The sequence below is a fragment of the Mycteria americana genome, chromosome 7, assembly GCF_035582795.1.
Source record: "Mycteria americana isolate JAX WOST 10 ecotype Jacksonville Zoo and Gardens chromosome 7, USCA_MyAme_1.0, whole genome shotgun sequence".
Taxonomy (NCBI): Eukaryota; Metazoa; Chordata; class Aves; order Ciconiiformes; family Ciconiidae; genus Mycteria; species Mycteria americana.
The window spans coordinates 27,295,568-27,312,762 of NC_134371.1; the positions used below are offsets into that span (position 1 = coordinate 27,295,568).

A 17,195-nucleotide genomic window follows, 5' to 3' on the forward strand; every position below is an offset into this window, starting at 1 on the left:
CAAAGTTCTGTGTGAAAATACCAGGTCATTATTTTGAGCAAAATGTAAACTTTTAAATAGAATCATTATTTTCAAAGCTTGAATTTATATTATAATGTAAGTGCAAAAGCACTGTGTTACTTTCTGGAAGCATTACCTTTTGGTTCTCTTCAATTTCTGCTCTGAGTTCCGAAGAAACAACTGTTTTTGTTATGGCTCTATGGAAATAAAAACATGATGCCATGAATCATCTTTCTGTTTATCTAATGTATAGATTAGATATCTACTTATCCTACTTTTTGTACCTTATATATATTTTGTCTTCTAGTATAAAGAGGTGCAATCAGAAGCACTTGCACTTTGTGGTACCATTAAACAGTAGGATGCACTGTTTTTTCTTATACTACGTAGTTCAACAGAACATAAAAATGTTAACCACATGCCAACTCTCAGTGTCTAATTTCACATTAACCATAATAAAAGTGGGCAGCTGCCAGAAAGGTAGAGGTGGAGGCTGGCAGCAGAAAATAGGGGGATTTCACTCCTCATTGTGGGTTCCCATTCCTTTCCTTATATTGGATCTAGTGATTGCATCATCACAGAATGGGTGAGTACAGCTCACAGATCTGACTAAAAATGCAATGAGAGTGCAATGCCTTCCTTAAGAAGCTATAAATAGCACAATCTTAACATCAGTTATTGGGAAATAAGACCAGAATTCAGTTTCTTTTTACTCTTGGATGTATCTGCACCTACTCAAAAAGGAGGAGCTCCTGTAATATCATCTTCACGACCTAGGTCATGGAGTTTATCAAAAGAAATATATTTCTAGACTGGTTGGGCAGGCCAGATTATGACTGAATTTCTTGAAATTTGAATATGCTCAAGACAGTCATTGACAAAGTGCAAAAAACAGTGGACTTGCACGTCAGTCTCTGACATGAGACTGACTGGGCTGTTTGGCAAAGTGGATCCCAGAAGAAGAGTGGGATCCAGTGAATAGATAAGCCTTAAAGCCACCAAACAGAAAACCTATCCAATAAATTCTTGAGGACTGGATGCAAAAGGTTCAGAAGCATTTCACAATGGAACAGCACGGATAATTCTGTCAAATTTTCCACCAGTCCACATCAACTGCCATGTAAGAAAAACACTGTAAGATCCTCTTTGTAACCATAGGCTGAAGAACAACTCTGCATAAACATTCCCCAGTGTTTGCTTCTAGCTAACTGGGAACTCAGACATGAACCCAACCAATGCTGCCTGTCTCAGGTTCTGCTAAAAAAAAAAAAAAGTCAGTAAGAAAACTTCCTAGAACTCATACTTAAAGTTACCTGGCCTTTGTAGGAAAGTTCTGACTGAGATCTTTCATGACCATCAGAGCATCCACAGGGGGAGCAGTCAAAATGCGAGCAGCAGTTTGAAAACTTAAATCTAGAAGGGAAAAAAATAGAAGTCAAGAACTCTAAACTGAAAACAAGCCAATGCAGAGTGATCTCAACTTTAGCTTTCAAATCTTTTGCTTATTTGTTACCTATGAAAATTCATTTTCTATCTGCGCCTTTAGGTACTTTTTTTTAATCTTCTTCCTTGTATTCAACTTCTATTTGTTGCCTTGAAGCAAGTAACCCTTTCAAAATGAACCAAGGTATCCTGTCTACAGGTTGCTTCAATGAGTCCAGACCATCACCTTTTTTTTGGCTGAGATGGGAGGATCTGCCCTTCAGAAGGGGTCTGGGTACTTGTTTCACAAGCTAGAAATATAAACAGCCATCTGGTGGATATAGGCAGATTCTCTGTGGCTACAACATATGTTCAGCATTTCAAATTACTCTTTTTCAGAGGATGAAAAGCCTTTCCACAGGCCTCTACAGATGATTTCCAGGGAAAGAGGCCGGAGTTGCATGCAGATGCTTTTGAAATACAGTTTTCCTTTGGTCTTGAGAAATCTCAGCTTTCCACACCAAGAATGTGACAATGGAAAGAAACTTTACATTTCCTTTGCTTTTCTGCATTTAGCAGATCATACAAGTAGTCAGTTTAAGAGCAAGTGGCTTACTGTACTTCACAATATAGAAAGCAAACCTCATTTCAGAAGTCCTGTGAAACAATCTTTCTAAAAGCTATTTCAACAGGACTCTACAAAGGCGCTTTAGAAAATCCAGTATTTTTCAATGCAGGAATTTACAGTCAAACTCTCTCAACTGTACGCAGCCACTAGCAACCTCATTTGTGTAGAACACAAGAAGGTATGTTTACATTAAGTTTTTGCACTACAATACTGAAAGTCTTCATACAGATTACCTTGTAACTGCCATACTTTCAAAGGTGCCATTTCATTGGTACTTTCCACCAGGTGTTTTCTAAGTTCTTTCAGCTCTTCTGTCAAGTCAGGATACAGCTGCCTAAAAGGGTATGAGGGTAAAACAACTTCTGTGGTTTCCTATAAGCAAGTCTGCTGCTAATTCAAAGAAACTAACATATGAAAAAATATGCTGCTAACACATACGGATAACTCAGACATTTAAAAAATAGCAACAAAGCAAAAGATCAGCATCTCTGCATCAAGTTTTTTGATATGACAAAGGCCAACAACTTACAACTCAGTTTTACCTTAGTTTTCCAAACAGAAATCCTTGCACTTCATCAATAGGGTCATTTTCATCTATTACTGTAGCATTCACATCTGTGCCTATAAACAAAGACAGCAACACTATACCAAGCTGTTCAGAAACAGTTCTCACACTCGTTTTGATTAGTTTAACAAAACTACACTGCAGTAACTGAAAAGAAGAGAGACAGGGCAAGTTTCAGGTTTACTTTTAAACCTGTATCCAAGAAACATTACCTTTATAAATGAACACCGTAACAGCTGAAATAAAACCAAGTTGGATTATTGAGAAGGAAAAGCTTAAGATGAGTGGAAATCTCAGAGACCTAGGTATTGCAGAGGAATTCACTAGGACCTAAGAACTTTCAGGACATGCCAGCTTTGTAGAGTAAGTGCTAAACTTCAATTGTGAACATGTGCTGGTTTTGGCTGGGATAGAGTTAATTTTCTTCATAGTAGCTAGTATGGGGCTATGTTCTGGATTTGTGTTGGAAACAGTGTTGATAACACAGGGATGTTTTTGTTATTGCTGAGCAGTGCTCACACAGAGTCAAGGCCTTTTCTGCTCCTCACCCCACCCCACCAGCGAGTAGGCTGGGGGTGCACAAGAAGCAGGAAGGGGACACAGCCGGGACAGCTGACCTCAACTGACCAAAGGGCTATTCCATACCATATGATATCATGCTCAGCATATAAAGCTGGGGGAAGAAGAAGAAAGGGAAGGACATGTTGGGAGCAATGGTGTTTATCTTCCCCAAGTAACCGTTATGCATGATGGAGCCCTGCTTTCCTGGAGATGGCTGAACACCTGCCTGCCCATGGGAAGGAGTGAATGAATTCCTTGTTTTGCTTTGCTTGCATGCGCGGCTTTTCCTTTACCTATTAAACTGTCTTTATCTCAACCCACGAGTTTTCTCACTTTTACCCTTCCGATTCTCTCCTCCATCCCACCAGGGGGGAGAGTGAGCGAGTGGCTGTGTGGTGCTTAGTTGCCGGCTGGGGTTAAACCACGAGAGAAAAACCACAAGAGAACACAACCCTGATTTTATCCCCAAAATACATGATAAAAAACAGTGTCCAAATCAAGTCCAATTCTGGGCTTAAACATCAACAAGAAATCTGTGCAAAAGACTCACACAATCTCCTAACTAGCTGGAAACAAGCCAGCTCTGATCTAGATGTTTTATGCTCAAGTCTAACTAAAGGTCCTGACCTTTTAGATGAGTGTTTGCTTCTGGACAAGCCAAAACAGCACAGGCACGAATAAAAGACTGCCTAGTCAGAACTTTCCCAGAATCAGACAGGAGCTGAATGAGAACCATATACCTGTAATGTGCAGCTTACTATCTATGAGCTGTTTGCAGCTCATAGCAATGCAAGTAGAGTTTGTCCATTTCGTAAAACGTTAGATTACTACATCAATATTGTATAAAACTTCTCAAGTTTAGAAATAACAAATCTTCCCCATAATTACTTCCCCCCCCACCTGAAGAGACAAAGGCCTCCAGTGTCCTATTCTACAAACAATATCAGGGCTTTTGCATGACTTTTTGATGACAAATTAATGGAAATTCTCACACAGTAATAGAAATCTTAAGTTGGATCACCTCCTGTAGTATGTTAGTTTCTCTTAAAATTAAATACTTTTACAAATAAAGACCAAAGTTTTTATGTGTCTGTACTCTAGATGGTGGCAAACTATTCTGAGTCAGAGTTTAGATCTGTATCTAGAAGCTGATAAAACTGCAAAATCCTGAAGAACCCAATTCAAAATCTGAGTTCTGTTCTCCACAACTGTTATCTCGAATGAAAAAAAAAAAAAAAGGAATTTTTTTCTTTTACTTAAGTCCAAGATAAAAGCAGGAAATTCTGGGGTTTTATATGTGCATGTGAACGTCTAAATAAAAAGTATATACACACAGATTTACCCTAACAAGATAGTTTTAGTAGGCGTATGAGAGTTTGCAAAGCAGAGATCAGTGCTCTAAAGAAAGCAGCAAAAGCAAAAAGTCATGCAGAATTCTAAGTTCTGTTTTCCCAAAGAACAAGAACAGGAAACACGTTCTACTCTGAGGATGGATAAGCTAAGGCAAATTAAGGTAGAGGAATTGCTTTACATCTGCAGAGAATCTGGTTATCTGGTAAAAAATCAGTTGCATTAGTAGTGCCATTACTAAGATCTAGTCCAGAGTCATGACTCCATTGTGCCCAGCATTTCACAAAGACAGAAGACAAGTGCCATGGCAAAGATACGCTTCATAAAGAACATAATCCCAAAAAAGAGAGGAAGAGAAGTGATTTCAGAGCTAAAAAAAGAAGAATATCTGCAATTCAGACAAACAGTCATTCATATTAAAAGAAATATAAAATTATCTTTGCAAAATTAAAATGTTCACATTAAAATATTTAAAATAATAATTCACCTTTCACCTGTGTATCATCCTTGGCCTTATATTCTGTACTTTTAATAGCCAGTTCCACACCATAGCCAGAGAGGTAGACTTTTTCTTTACTGGGATTCTGTAAGGAAAAGCAAACAGTACAACATTGCCACTCTTTGTTTTGATGTACAGATTAAAAGCCGCCATTTCCCAAAGCTCAGAAGTCTCAAGCTGGTGCACATTTCAGACATAACTGGTAATGTGTAAGTGAGAAACAAATACAATGAGTTTCTGCAGTAATGTACTGTAATAATTATATTTCCTATTGTATTTCAACAAAAATTTTTGAAGTTCAGAGAGCAAAGGTAACTCTATGAACAAAAAACCCACCAAAAACCACAAAGCAAAACAAAACAATGTTTTCAGGATTCAGTGTATAAGCCAAGTAGAGCAGGATAGACTCACGTCATCAAATCAGATAGAGAAGGGAAAGGAACTTCAACTGTGACATTCAAAAATGAAACATTCACTGAAGGGTTACAGAGAATTACAAAAAATGGATAAATCAATGACTCAAGAGACATATAATTAGTTCTGACTTCAATGGGAAACAAACAGGACCACTTGTTAGAAGTATTTTGAAGTATACAGGAGTCGCACAACTGTATCAAGATCTATTGTGTAATATACTTAATTTTGAATGTAAATACTCCTCCCAACATGACAAAAAAATTACTTTTTAAAAGGAAAGTGGTGTATGCAATGTATGACTTTATTTTATCAAAAGTGCAAATGTCACTAGAAGTGAACCAGGTGATGCTTTTTTTGCATTCAAGTCTGGCTACTACCTGCTACACTGCAGGTTTTAGCAACATTAAGCAATATTCAGGAAAAAAGTCAACTCAAATTTCTCAGAGCTTTTGAAATGTAGAGTTAAACACTAATCCAGTGGTTATGGGCAATTTAGGGGAGGGAGATGGAAACCAGGATAAATTGCACTAGGATTGGTAAGTGATTCTGTAAGAAAACTGCTACAGAAACAATACCTTTCATTTCAGAATGGTAACTTAAGGTTAGTGCCTGCTTTTCATATCAAGTAACTAAGTAGCCTGACTGTGGAAAGATCTGACTATCTATCTCCTATAATCTAATACAGGTAGAGCAACGTTTTTTTTAGATTAAACTCTGTCATTTATCTGGAGTTTAACTCCGCATTTGTAAAATCAAATGATCCTCTTATTTAAATAATCATGAAATTTTAAATATCCTGATTTCCTCAGCTACATGCAATAAAAAAAATAAACTTTGAGTATTCTAAATAAATATCAAGCAGCAACACATTATGCAAATGCCAATTTAAAGGGAACAAACTTGGGCCATTTTTCTTTTTTAAAACCCAGGCCAGTTACTCTTTCCATGTCAAACACCTTTGTTACAATGCACAAATATACTTACAGCAATATAGTGTCTGAGGACATAAGTGATTTCTCCTGCCTCAGCCCTTAAAACAAGGCTCTTATGGTACCTGTAGAACTCCTCTGAGCCAATCTCAGCATAAAGTATGACGACAGGACTTTCGGGGTTTGACACTGGGTATTTGTGGTCCCCTTTGAACAAAAATGGCTTTGGCCTAAGAGTAAACATTGAAGATTATGACACTGTGATTCATAGCATTTCCTCACTTAATGCAAGATGCAAAATTTATTTTTCTCAAGTTTAATCACTGTTCCTGTCTTCACTGAATACATTCAAGCTATTCCCACGTACTATCAAGGTCAGGAGCACTTGAGTGCATGTTGATAAAGCCTTGTTAAAAATGGACATATGAAAATGAAACAAGTACCTACGTGCTATTTTGCATCTAATATGATCCTTATTTTAAAAATTAACCACTTCCCTTATATTTTCAATTAACTTTTTTTTCCCCCGATGGTGATTCATAAATTCTGTATAAAAAAAGTAAAAGGCTAACAGAGCAAATGTTCCAGGAACTCAAAATTCAAGAGGACCCTGTCCTTGGCTTAGTATACAAACAAGAAAGTGAGTCAGAAGACTATTTTCAACTTCTGTTTTTAAATTTTGTCTAAAATACAATGAAATATTTAAAATATTCCCAGTGAGTCGAAGAACAGCATGTGAGCTATAGATGCCATATGTCTGCACATTGACAAAAAAATCCTTTATGCTTACAAAAACCAAAACTACCAAGATTACTATCAAGACAAAGTGAAATTTAAGGGGTTTTTTTTCTAAAGAGTTATTATATTTTACAGTTTCTTTTTGTTACTAAAAGTTACAATCGAGTTCTGTTCTTGTAAAAAGATCTGAATTTGAAATATATTGTGTGGTAATAGTTTTCTTTGTTAATGCTGAGAAAATTACATAGGGAAAAAATACTATGCATGCTTCAAGCCATTTATGAAATGTCTCTGTTATATTAACTATCATTTTAATATTCAGCCCAGCTCTTTCTATCCTCCCTACATGCTAAAGGCTTTACATACTCCTGAGAATTCCTACTGTCCTTCAACAAATTGCTTCCAACTTTCCCCGTGCACTTTCAAAGCATCCCTCCTCCTAGCACGATATCAAAGAGCAAGCGATAAGGAAACAATCATTCCAATCTGGATTAATAAGAAATAGGAGATTGCCACGCTATACAAGAACGGACAGTATAAATCAACCCTGAGGAATGTAGAAACTAATGGTTTATTACAGTCTCTTTACAGCAGCAAGTCTAACTAGGTTAAATTTTAAGAGCTAATCCAATGATAGGAAATCAAGCAAATACCTTTCTGAAGCTGCCTGTAAAAGGTTTCCAAGAGAGTCAAATTCACACGTCTTCTCCCCATGCACAGCAAAAAACAGGGTACAGCCCTTTGGTGGAGGTTCATCTGCTGCTATCTGTGTTAAAATATTTTTCATAAAGTAGGTTGAATGTTTGCCCTTCGAACAAGTGAAAATGATAACAGCATAGCTCTGTAGCAATTGCTCTTCTTCGATTTCCTAAATTCCAAACTAGTACTTCTTCCCTGTTTATTACATAATTTAAATGCAAAGTAAAAATTGAGAATTAAGTCTTAGCTTATTACAAATAGTTTTCCATTCTATTACTATTAACTGTAATATTAGTTCCAGGTACAAAAAGTGAGGCTTGCAATTGTGGGGGTTTTGGTTGGCGTTTTTTTGCATTACACATCAGAAACCTCTATATTTGTTAAACATCAAGTGATAAAATTATTCTAGATTAAAAAGGAAGATGTCTCCTAGTATTCCTTAGATAAAGCACATTGTAATGCAAGACAATTTGCAATGAACTATATGATACCCCAAGTTTGAAAGAGAACAGAGAGTGCAACGAGCTTCCATTTATGGGTTCTAATCATTAGAGTTATGTATCCATGGATTAGTATCTTCAGGTAAGTACAACTGAATAATGGGAACAGCAGCAGCATCACAAATACCAACGGAGCCATAGGGATTTTCCTCATAAAAATCTTTTACACATTTATTAGTGCAGCGGGCATCAAAGATATGCAGACATTTCGAAATCCCAATTCTTTAGTCTACTCTTGACAGATGGACTCAAATTTGGCACCCAATGAAATTAGAATATACATATGCTCTTCAACTCAGATGTATGAAGCACTTAATGAGTTCAAGATTTTTGATATACTCAAATGTCTCCTTACACAGCTCACTCCTTCCTTGGCCTTACGTAATGCTCTCCAAATCATTTGAGGAGTTCCCCCATGCTGTACTAACCTGTTGAAAAGCTTGAACTGTTGCAGAATAAGAGCGTAAAGACAAGGAAAATTTCAACAAATTCTGCTGCAAAGGTGACAGGCTCTGGCAGGCTACTTTCAGCATTTCCTGGTAGGAAGAATAATCACTACCTGTAAAGTCAAAGTACAAGCAGTTATTTTTCTATACCATATTCTCATTGAAGAGGGGCTTTTCATCCTAATTGTGAGTTATACTAACAGAAGCCCATGACATTAATTGTAAATATGCACACGACTGTTCGTCCTCAATTTTCATTACAGCCGGTTCTACAGATGGATGAGAGTGAACTTCAATAGAGATCCATGCGAGTACACTTACATACCTTCCTGAGGATGCAAACGTAGGCTTGGGGAGGAAGGAAACAGTTAAAAGCTCCCATTTAATTTCAGTTGAGAAATAGAAACACAGAGAAAAAGCATTTACAGTATTTTATGCTTCACACTGAAACAGAAACTGGCAAGTAAAACATGTTTCAGACTCATCCACTACAGCTTTTGTCAAACAGATATCCAAAAGCCTTGAGCACTTCACCGTAAAAACATTACTGAAATCAGTCCTCATTTGACTTGTACAATACTAACACAATGGAAGACAAAACATTTTAGTTCAACTGTGTCAACTATCAGTCATCATCAAGAAAAAGATTATGAAAACCTACCATCATGTTCAGATGTCTTAATATTTTGACTGGCTTCAACAAAATTCCAGAATTTTTCTTGACCTTCTTCTGATAAAAATTCACTGAGTAAAAAGAGAAGAGTTAGCTAGATCTATGCATTTTCTCTCAAGGTACAATTCTAATACTTTGTAAAGCTTTACAGAAAGTTAGCTCCTACCATATGTTTACCTATATCAGAAAACCATATGTTACTAGAAAAAGCAGACCAGGAAAGCTAAAAAACAAACACACCTAAACAAACAATAGTTGCAGGCCAGGACAAACACATAGTACATGAAAGAAGCCTGTAAAGCACCTAATAATCTCTCAAAGACCACTGACAGACAGCAGTGTACATGCTGGGAGCTCTCCTCCCTAATGCATTTCTTTGCTAGCTATTTTTTAAGAGAAACATACATTTTTCTTTACGTTGCTGTAACAAACTGTAGTTTGTTGGAACTACTAGCTTTGGTGGGGTTTTTTTGTTTGTTTGTTTTTAAATGAGCAAAAGGAGAAGTCACAGCTTCAAATCATGAAGTTGTAATTCACCATATATTAAGCATATGACTAGGTAGGTATACAATGTTAGGTAGTAAAAATGAACATTGCTAACAACAAATACTTTATCATGTCTAAACTTGTAACATGCTTCACATGCTAAAGGATGCTACAACACAAGATTTGGAGCCTACTACCTGCCACAATAGCTTGTGTGTTCATTTCAACCTGTTCTGACCTAAGGCGATAAGTACTTCTTTGAACAATTGGGTAATGAATTGCAGTGCTGGGCTAAGTAAATTGAACAGCAGGAATGATTTTACACTGCAGTGCTGTATCATTCTGCAGTTCACCCCAGATGAACAATCCTACTTACCCAAAGTCTTTTAATATAATGGTTAGGTTATATATCAAGCCTTTGGCACATTATTTTAATTATTTGCTTACTATTTCACAGTCCCTTAGGGTGAGCTTTTCCCCAGCAAATGTCTTGCATTGTCAGGGTATTTAAATCCTGACATTAACACCTGAGCTTTGCATTTTACTGCTTAAGGATTTTTCAGTCTTCATACTTCAGCTTCTATAGAGAAGATTACAGAAAAGTAATTTCACCTAGGACACACCTGTCCTACCACCCAAAGCCATGCCCATCTGAATGAAACCCATCAATGCTCAACTATTTTCATGTGAACCAGTCTGCTATAACACAGGCAGAATTCCTTATGTGGCAACACCCTTAAGTGATACCAAATTAAAACACAGCCACACTTACATAAAAATCTGAAAGTTCTATTTTGCATAGACATTCTCCAAATTAGAATACCAGAAAATTAAATGATGGGGACTTCTAAGGTGCTAGGTAGACTGGCGGTGAAAAGACAGCACTTTGCTTTCTTTTTTCTTTTTAAATAGCATTTTTTTAAAACAAACAAGCAAGCAAAAAAAAGTCTTTAATACCATAGAAGAAATCTCCCCAAGCTGACTTGCACAACTCTTAACAAAGCAGTTGACTTTAGATAATCAATGTACAACTCACATGAACAAAGTTAAACTCAAGCTTAACTGAACTAAACATACGTGAGCAACAGATATGTATCAAAACCTACAGTCATCATTGCAGTAAAAAATCTTTTACTATGGAATCTTACAAGCCCATGCTAAACCTCTCTATCTAGTGCTTTGAGTAAAACTTCATATGGCAAAAAATACTTACTATGGAATTATTCATTGTTATTAATGTTTGTTCTAATGGACAATGAAAGAATTTATCACGCAAAAAACTATCTCCTTTAAAAAATTCATCCCATCTCCCCAAGCACAGCAATGATCATGTTCAACTGTTACTACTGCCAATGAATTAGTAACAACCAGCATCCAAAGCGCCACAAAACAAATGAAAAAGAGAACACGTTACTTTATCCTCTAAGCATATTCTGATTTGTCAACGAAAAATCACAACACACTTACCTTGTTTCAAGTAATAAAGGAGTCGAAGACCACTTTGTAGTTAAAGATGTTGTCACAGCCTTAGAATCTCCTTTTACAAGTGAAGAGCTGAACCAGATTCCAAGAACTGCAATAAGTATTCCCATTTTATAGAAGCCTAAAATGATGAAGGAAAAAAAAGTTTGTTTTGCATTGTCTCTTTTTATGAATACAGAATCTCACATATTCAAATATATTAAGGCATATTTTAAGACTCAGTGGCCCATTTAATACAGTGCATCAGTGAGATAATCAGTCTCACCTGGGCTTACAAAATCAAAAATACTATGAAAATGTGGAAAGAGACAAGGATTTTAAGATCTGACTCCTGAGCTGCAATTAAACCTAAATCAATTCCAGCTTCCTCTATGTTTATGCTTTCAAATAAAGTTGCTTCTGTTCTGGGACACCCACATCATATACTACTTGGTTTAAGAAGAGGTATTACAAACCGCATATTTCAAATTAGGTGGAAAACCAACCCACTGTTCATTTTATGGGAAGTACAGTCACAGTTTGTATTTGCACAGATACATCAGCTGGTGTACTAACCAACGTCAGAAGAGGCAGGCAAAGTTAAGGTTCCCTAGTCAGCCCTTTAGGTTCTGCTGGGTACAGCGGACTTCTTCTCTGGGGAATGAAGAAACAAGCATTTCCTGGATGCACTAAGTACCACCAACTTTAGAAGCTGAAAAATGAATAAAATAATGAAGATAGACTCAAATGATACAAACTTACTGTGAGAAATGAGCCAGGGGAAAAAAAAAAAAGCCATTTATTTATTGTCCTTCATGTGTACTTTCATGCCTATATACTCTGACCTATTCACCATAACACAGCTGAATTTCCTTGCCCACAACTCATAAGCTTATGGAAGACTTGAATTCTCCTCTTAGCTTTCCATTGTGGTCTCCAAAAATTCAAGCTTTTTTCCCCTCTCTCTGGCTAGAGTGTAATATACACCCAGGCACTCTCTCACTTCTTAATATTTTTCTGGATAATTCATTTTCCATTCACCCCTCCAATTGGAAAAACAGCCCACTCAAATTCACGGTATATCACACCCGACAGCCTGTCAGGATCTAAATCGTGTCTCTTTCTCATGATGATCTCAACATAAAAAATAGTCTTTGCATATATGTTATGTATCTGTAGCTATAGCTCTACCTGTGTGTATATAGAGAGAGACAGACAAAGCAACCTCATCCTACTCCCTTTAAAAATTTACACTACTCCAGCTAAAAGTTCACCAGCAATCACTCACCCATTGCTCTTTCTGTATCCCAACGTCCTTTCTTTCAGAATAAAAACAGAAATGCCCTGCTAGAATATACAAAGAGCAACTTGCTCAGCTGCACTTGTCATTTGTTTTATGCTGCACCTGGGAAGCAGACAGATGGCATCGCATGACATGGAACGGTTACAACTACCACTCGGTGTGTGCAGAGGAGGAAGCTCGGTCAATATTTGTGGAGTGAAGCCTTGGCTTCCGCCAAGCGCAACAGAAAACCAAGGTTTGCATTTCCTCCCAGAACTGGGTCCTTCTTATTCACTGCAAATCATACACAGTAGTTTAGAACATGTAAATCAATATACTGTACTGCATCCTTACGATTAAAACTCCCATGCTACTCTCTCATGCCTGTTTTCTCATTCTGTGAAAGACTGTAAATAAAAGCCTTCTTCTATATGAAAGGGGGGGGGAGGACACATCTGTCACCCGACACCAGTTTAGCCAACTGAAAACCTGCAAATTAGAAATATCTACACTCCCTGAATAATAACAGCCATAAAACAAAGAAAAGACCAGTATCTCAAAGAAAAATAAAAATACACCGTGGAGAACAGAAGAGGTAAGAGACACAGGAATTAACATAAATGACATGAGGGGATCCAACTGTGTTCTGTGCGAGGTAACAGAGCAAAACCCAATCTGAATTACGACATTGTAAAGTGGATTTTTCAAGCCTCATTTGTTTTGTAAATATCTTTCCTCCTTATTTTTCTTCCAGTTACTCAGTTTAAAATACAGTTGACTTCCGGCAACTTGTACGTCCTGACTTAGAGAAAGAAAGAAAGAAATCATCCCATAGCCACAGGTCCTGACAGACTGTGAGAGCACTGACCTCTGCCATGTACTGTGAACTATGCCTGGTAGCAAGCGGGTAGAATGCTTCACTTCGGGGAAGGGCAAAAGAAAAAACACTAACTACTTGGACAAAGATGCCAACTCCCAGCGTCAAGGCCACAAAGCCAAAGTAAGGTATCTCTCTGAACTGAGCATTGTGAAGGTGAAGACCACTGATAACGCCCAGAGAGCTTCTGTAGGCACTGTATTTGAAAGCACGGTATCATGTTGCCGTGTTAGATACTGAAACTAAAACATGGCGTTTAACTGACGAGTCCTAAATCACATGCTTGAAGACCTCTGACTAGAAATAATTTGTTCTAGCTCCTAGTCAATATCCAGCGTGCTTTCACAGAAACCTTACCTGTCGCCCTACGCTTCCGATGCCAGGCACACTAACTGAATAGCGGGAACGCAGACAACGCCGATGACTCAAAAAAAAAAAAACTTTAAAATTGGGATGTCTGTTCGTTAATGGCGAAGGGCGTTTAAACCCCGAGCGCGGTCTCTGAAGCTCTCCAGTCGCTGTCCGCTCGCACGGCCGACACCAGCGGAGCGCAGAGGCCGCACGCCGTTCGAGGGGCCCCACCACCACCGCACCGCGCTCCGCCGGGCTGCGACGCGCCGCAGCGGTGCCGACCCCGCAGCGACGCTCCTCCTCGCACGGCTGAGGGGCGGCGGCGTAGGGGTGCCCGGCACCGGCCGCCCGCTTCCACCCAACCTGCCCTGCCGTAACCGCCCCCGGGGCCCACCGAGCCCCGCGGCCGCTCCCGGCCCCCCCCGCACGGCGGCGGCGCCCTGAGGGAAGCGGCCCCGGGCCCCCGCCGGCGGCTCCCCCGCGCCCCTCGCGGGCCGGGGCCGCCCCGCCGCGCACCCAGCCGCCTCAGGCGCCGCCGCGCGCGCCCACCCCTGCCGCCCCCACCCCGCGCGCGGGTCGCCGTGGTAACCGCACCTGCCAGCGGCCGCCACGCTCCCTTCCGGCTCGTGCCGCTCCCCCCGCTTCCGGCGCGGCACTTCCGCTCCGGGGCAAGAGAGGCCGCGCCGCCATAGAGTTTTAGCGGGGCAGCGCCAGAGTGTCGCCTGGCCGCCATTTTGGGGGGGTCTTGGCCGTGGGCGGTCCCGCTCGCTCCTCCCGCCGCTCGGCGCGGGGCTCAGCCGGCGGGCGGGACATCTCGCCTTCCCCTCAGCGCCCCGTTCCCGGCACCGCCCGTGGCCGCTGGCGCCTGGCGCTGCGCAGCCTGGAGCCCGGCTCAGCCCGGAGCAGGGGCCGGGTCGCCGCGTCCCGCCGCGCTGCGGCGAGGGCGAGAGTGGCGTTGCCGGCGTCCTGCGCGGCCGCGGAGCGGCAGCCCCGGTAAGGCGGCAGGTGGGGTGCGGGCACGTTTCGGGCGAGCCGCCCGTCACCGCCCAAGCCCGGTGGTAGGCGGCGAGCGGGGCCCGGCCGGAGCCGCCGCCGTTCTTCAGCTGCGCTCGGTGCAGCCGGTGGCTCGAAGAGCCGCCTTTAGCTCTCAGACCTGCGAGCGAGCGGGGCGCCGGGGAGACCAGTGCCAGCCTGCCACGGGCCTGTCGGGGCCAGCCGCGGCGCAGTCGCTCTGGAGAGCCCCGTCCCCGAGGTCACGTCTGTGGCCTGGCCGGCAGCTGCACCCTGCGCCGTGCGGGGGGGAGGGAAGCGGTGCGGGCTCGAGTGCTGCTTGGCTGCGATCCCACTCCCTTCAGCAGCCTTATGGCGGGGTTGTTCTTTATCACGCAGCCCTGCGTGTATGGGCACGCTGTCACCTGCATCCCAGCAGCGAGGGGGCCCGCATCTTAAAACGTGCAAGCAGCCGTGTCGGGTCAGTATGGACCTGTTTAGGCCACGACTACGTCCCTACCAGAGCCGTGGGGCATTTAGGTAAGAGTGTAAGCTCAGGACAAGCAGAGAGCAGTGATTTTTCCAGAACATTTGTGCAGTCTCTGTTTGAGAAGTAGGTAATTCCAGAGGCAAAGGTGCAACCAATGTTGTTTCTTTCATTAACGTATCTAGTTGGCACCCCATCCTGTTGGAAAGAGTCCCGCAACAGTCGCACTGTGCAAAGAACAGCTTCTTTCACTTGCTCATTTGTTTACAGTGTGAGTATGAGAGGAAATGAAAGCAGCGTATGGCAGATACAAAAGTTGTTCTTTATTCATCTTCTCTACACCATTTATGATTTTACAGCTCTCCCTCTGAACTGTCCCTTTTCCGGCTTGAAAATGCCAGCTCCATGTACCCATTCTTCATGTGCTGCATGTCCGATTATCCTTGCCACGTCCTCTGAACGTTTTGTAGCATTACTGTGATGTTTTTGAGCCACAGGGTTGGGGGAGCAGAACCACACATCTTATTCAAGAGGTGTTGAGCCAGAGTAAAGCTGGGAATCCAGCTGGGCAAAGTAACTCTGACAAGGGTAAGGGCAGTGTCCCGAGAGTCAAGCCACAGGACGAGTCTCAAGCCCTGATCGATGGTCACCCTGAAGAACAGTATCCCTCCAAAGTGAACCTAACTGCTGTCCGTGCCCAGTGCTTCCTCGACAGCTGTTTGCAGGGTTGTTCACAACGCAAACCTGGCTTTGCAAGACAAAATTAGGGATTACTCAAATGTGGTTCTGTAATTACAAGGGTTTCTATCTGGTTTCATTTTAAACTACTAAAACTCTGAAAACGACAGTTGTCTATCTGAGTTCATCTCTGAGCCTCAAGACTAAATGAGAACAATGTCACGGAAAATAGTGGTATTCCAAGGTGTGTGTAATCAAACATGAGGCAGCCCTGGGCTGGTGGTGTCTCAGGGTTGCAATGTGTGTTGTCACCAAGGGGGGGGGGGGGAAGGTTAATTATTTATTTTTTCACCTCTGTCCCAGTTAGTAGCAAATATTTATGCCAGAGACAAGAGTGGTGTTGGAGTCAGGTATTCACTGATGCAATCTGCTATTTACAAAGTCCCCTTTCCCTGAACACAGCAGGTGCACACCAGCAAAACTTTTCTCTCCCACAAGGCCAGCCCCATGTCAGGCTGGCAGGTAGGATGTGCTCAGCTTTTTCTCAGTGCCTTGCACTCTGTGAAGCTCTTCCTGCCTTCAGAGTGCTTCTTTGCGTACGTAAATTTAGAAAGAAGCAGCGAGAAGCAAACCTCTCCCTGAGATGTATTGGCAGAATTATTTCCACCTACGTATGTGTTGTACCTTGGTGCTGGTACTGCGTAGCACCCCGCGCAGAGGGCCAGCTCGGGCCTGTGCCGCCCTCATGTGAGAGGTGGCAGAAATGGGGAACGCGAGGGTGAAGGGGCCCAGACCTGCGGGGGGCTGGCAGGGCGGGGGCGGCCGGGCAGCCCTGCCTGCGGCACGGGCTGGGAGTGCGGGCAGCGGGGGCCAACAGAAGGGACACGGGACGGCGTTTGGTGGTGAAGAACTGGGGGGGCCTGGGCGCGTGCCTGGAGCTGTTCGGGGGTAGGGCCCAGCGCCCCAGCACCAGCCCGGCCCCGGGGCGGTACGCGCTGCCCGCCGCCGCGCCTGCAGCCGCCGCCAGGGGGGCGCGGCCACCAGATGGCCCCGCCCCCACCGCGTTTCCCAGGAAACCCCACGGCTTAGGGCCAATACGCGCCCAGGCAAGGCACCGCCCCTCCCGCGCCTCGCGAGAGCTTTGCCCGGCGGAGCG

The 17,195-nt window shown here is 42.1% G+C and overlaps 1 protein-coding gene across 3 annotated transcripts in view; it reads right to left on the bottom strand.

Annotated features, from left to right (window-relative positions):
* The window catches only part of UGGT1 (UDP-glucose glycoprotein glucosyltransferase 1), a 47,178-nt gene extending 32,975 nt beyond the window's left edge, over positions 1 to 14,203 (bottom strand). For 2 of the 3 annotated variants that reach the window (XM_075507473.1, XM_075507472.1), the window contains exons 1-12: positions 13,891 to 14,201; positions 11,951 to 12,086; positions 11,381 to 11,516; positions 9,412 to 9,498; positions 8,737 to 8,863; positions 7,763 to 7,875; positions 6,427 to 6,601; positions 5,014 to 5,110; positions 2,593 to 2,671; positions 2,284 to 2,384; positions 1,314 to 1,413; positions 137 to 197 (exon numbers count right to left, since the gene is read on the bottom strand). In XM_075507473.1, the coding sequence (XP_075363588.1) occupies positions 137 to 197; positions 1,314 to 1,413; positions 2,284 to 2,384; positions 2,593 to 2,671; positions 5,014 to 5,110; positions 6,427 to 6,601; positions 7,763 to 7,875; positions 8,737 to 8,863; positions 9,412 to 9,498; positions 11,381 to 11,505 (1,065 nt within the window). In that variant the 5' untranslated portion in view covers positions 11,506 to 11,516; positions 11,951 to 12,086; positions 13,891 to 14,201. Of the gene's footprint in view, positions 1 to 136; positions 198 to 1,313; positions 1,414 to 2,283; positions 2,385 to 2,592; positions 2,672 to 5,013; positions 5,111 to 6,426; positions 6,602 to 7,762; positions 7,876 to 8,736; positions 8,864 to 9,411; positions 9,499 to 11,380; positions 11,517 to 11,950; positions 12,087 to 13,890 lie in introns of all 3 variants that reach the window. The other variant, XM_075507475.1, reaches the window with a different exon arrangement.
* Positions 14,204 to 17,195: the final 2,992 nt, after the last annotated feature.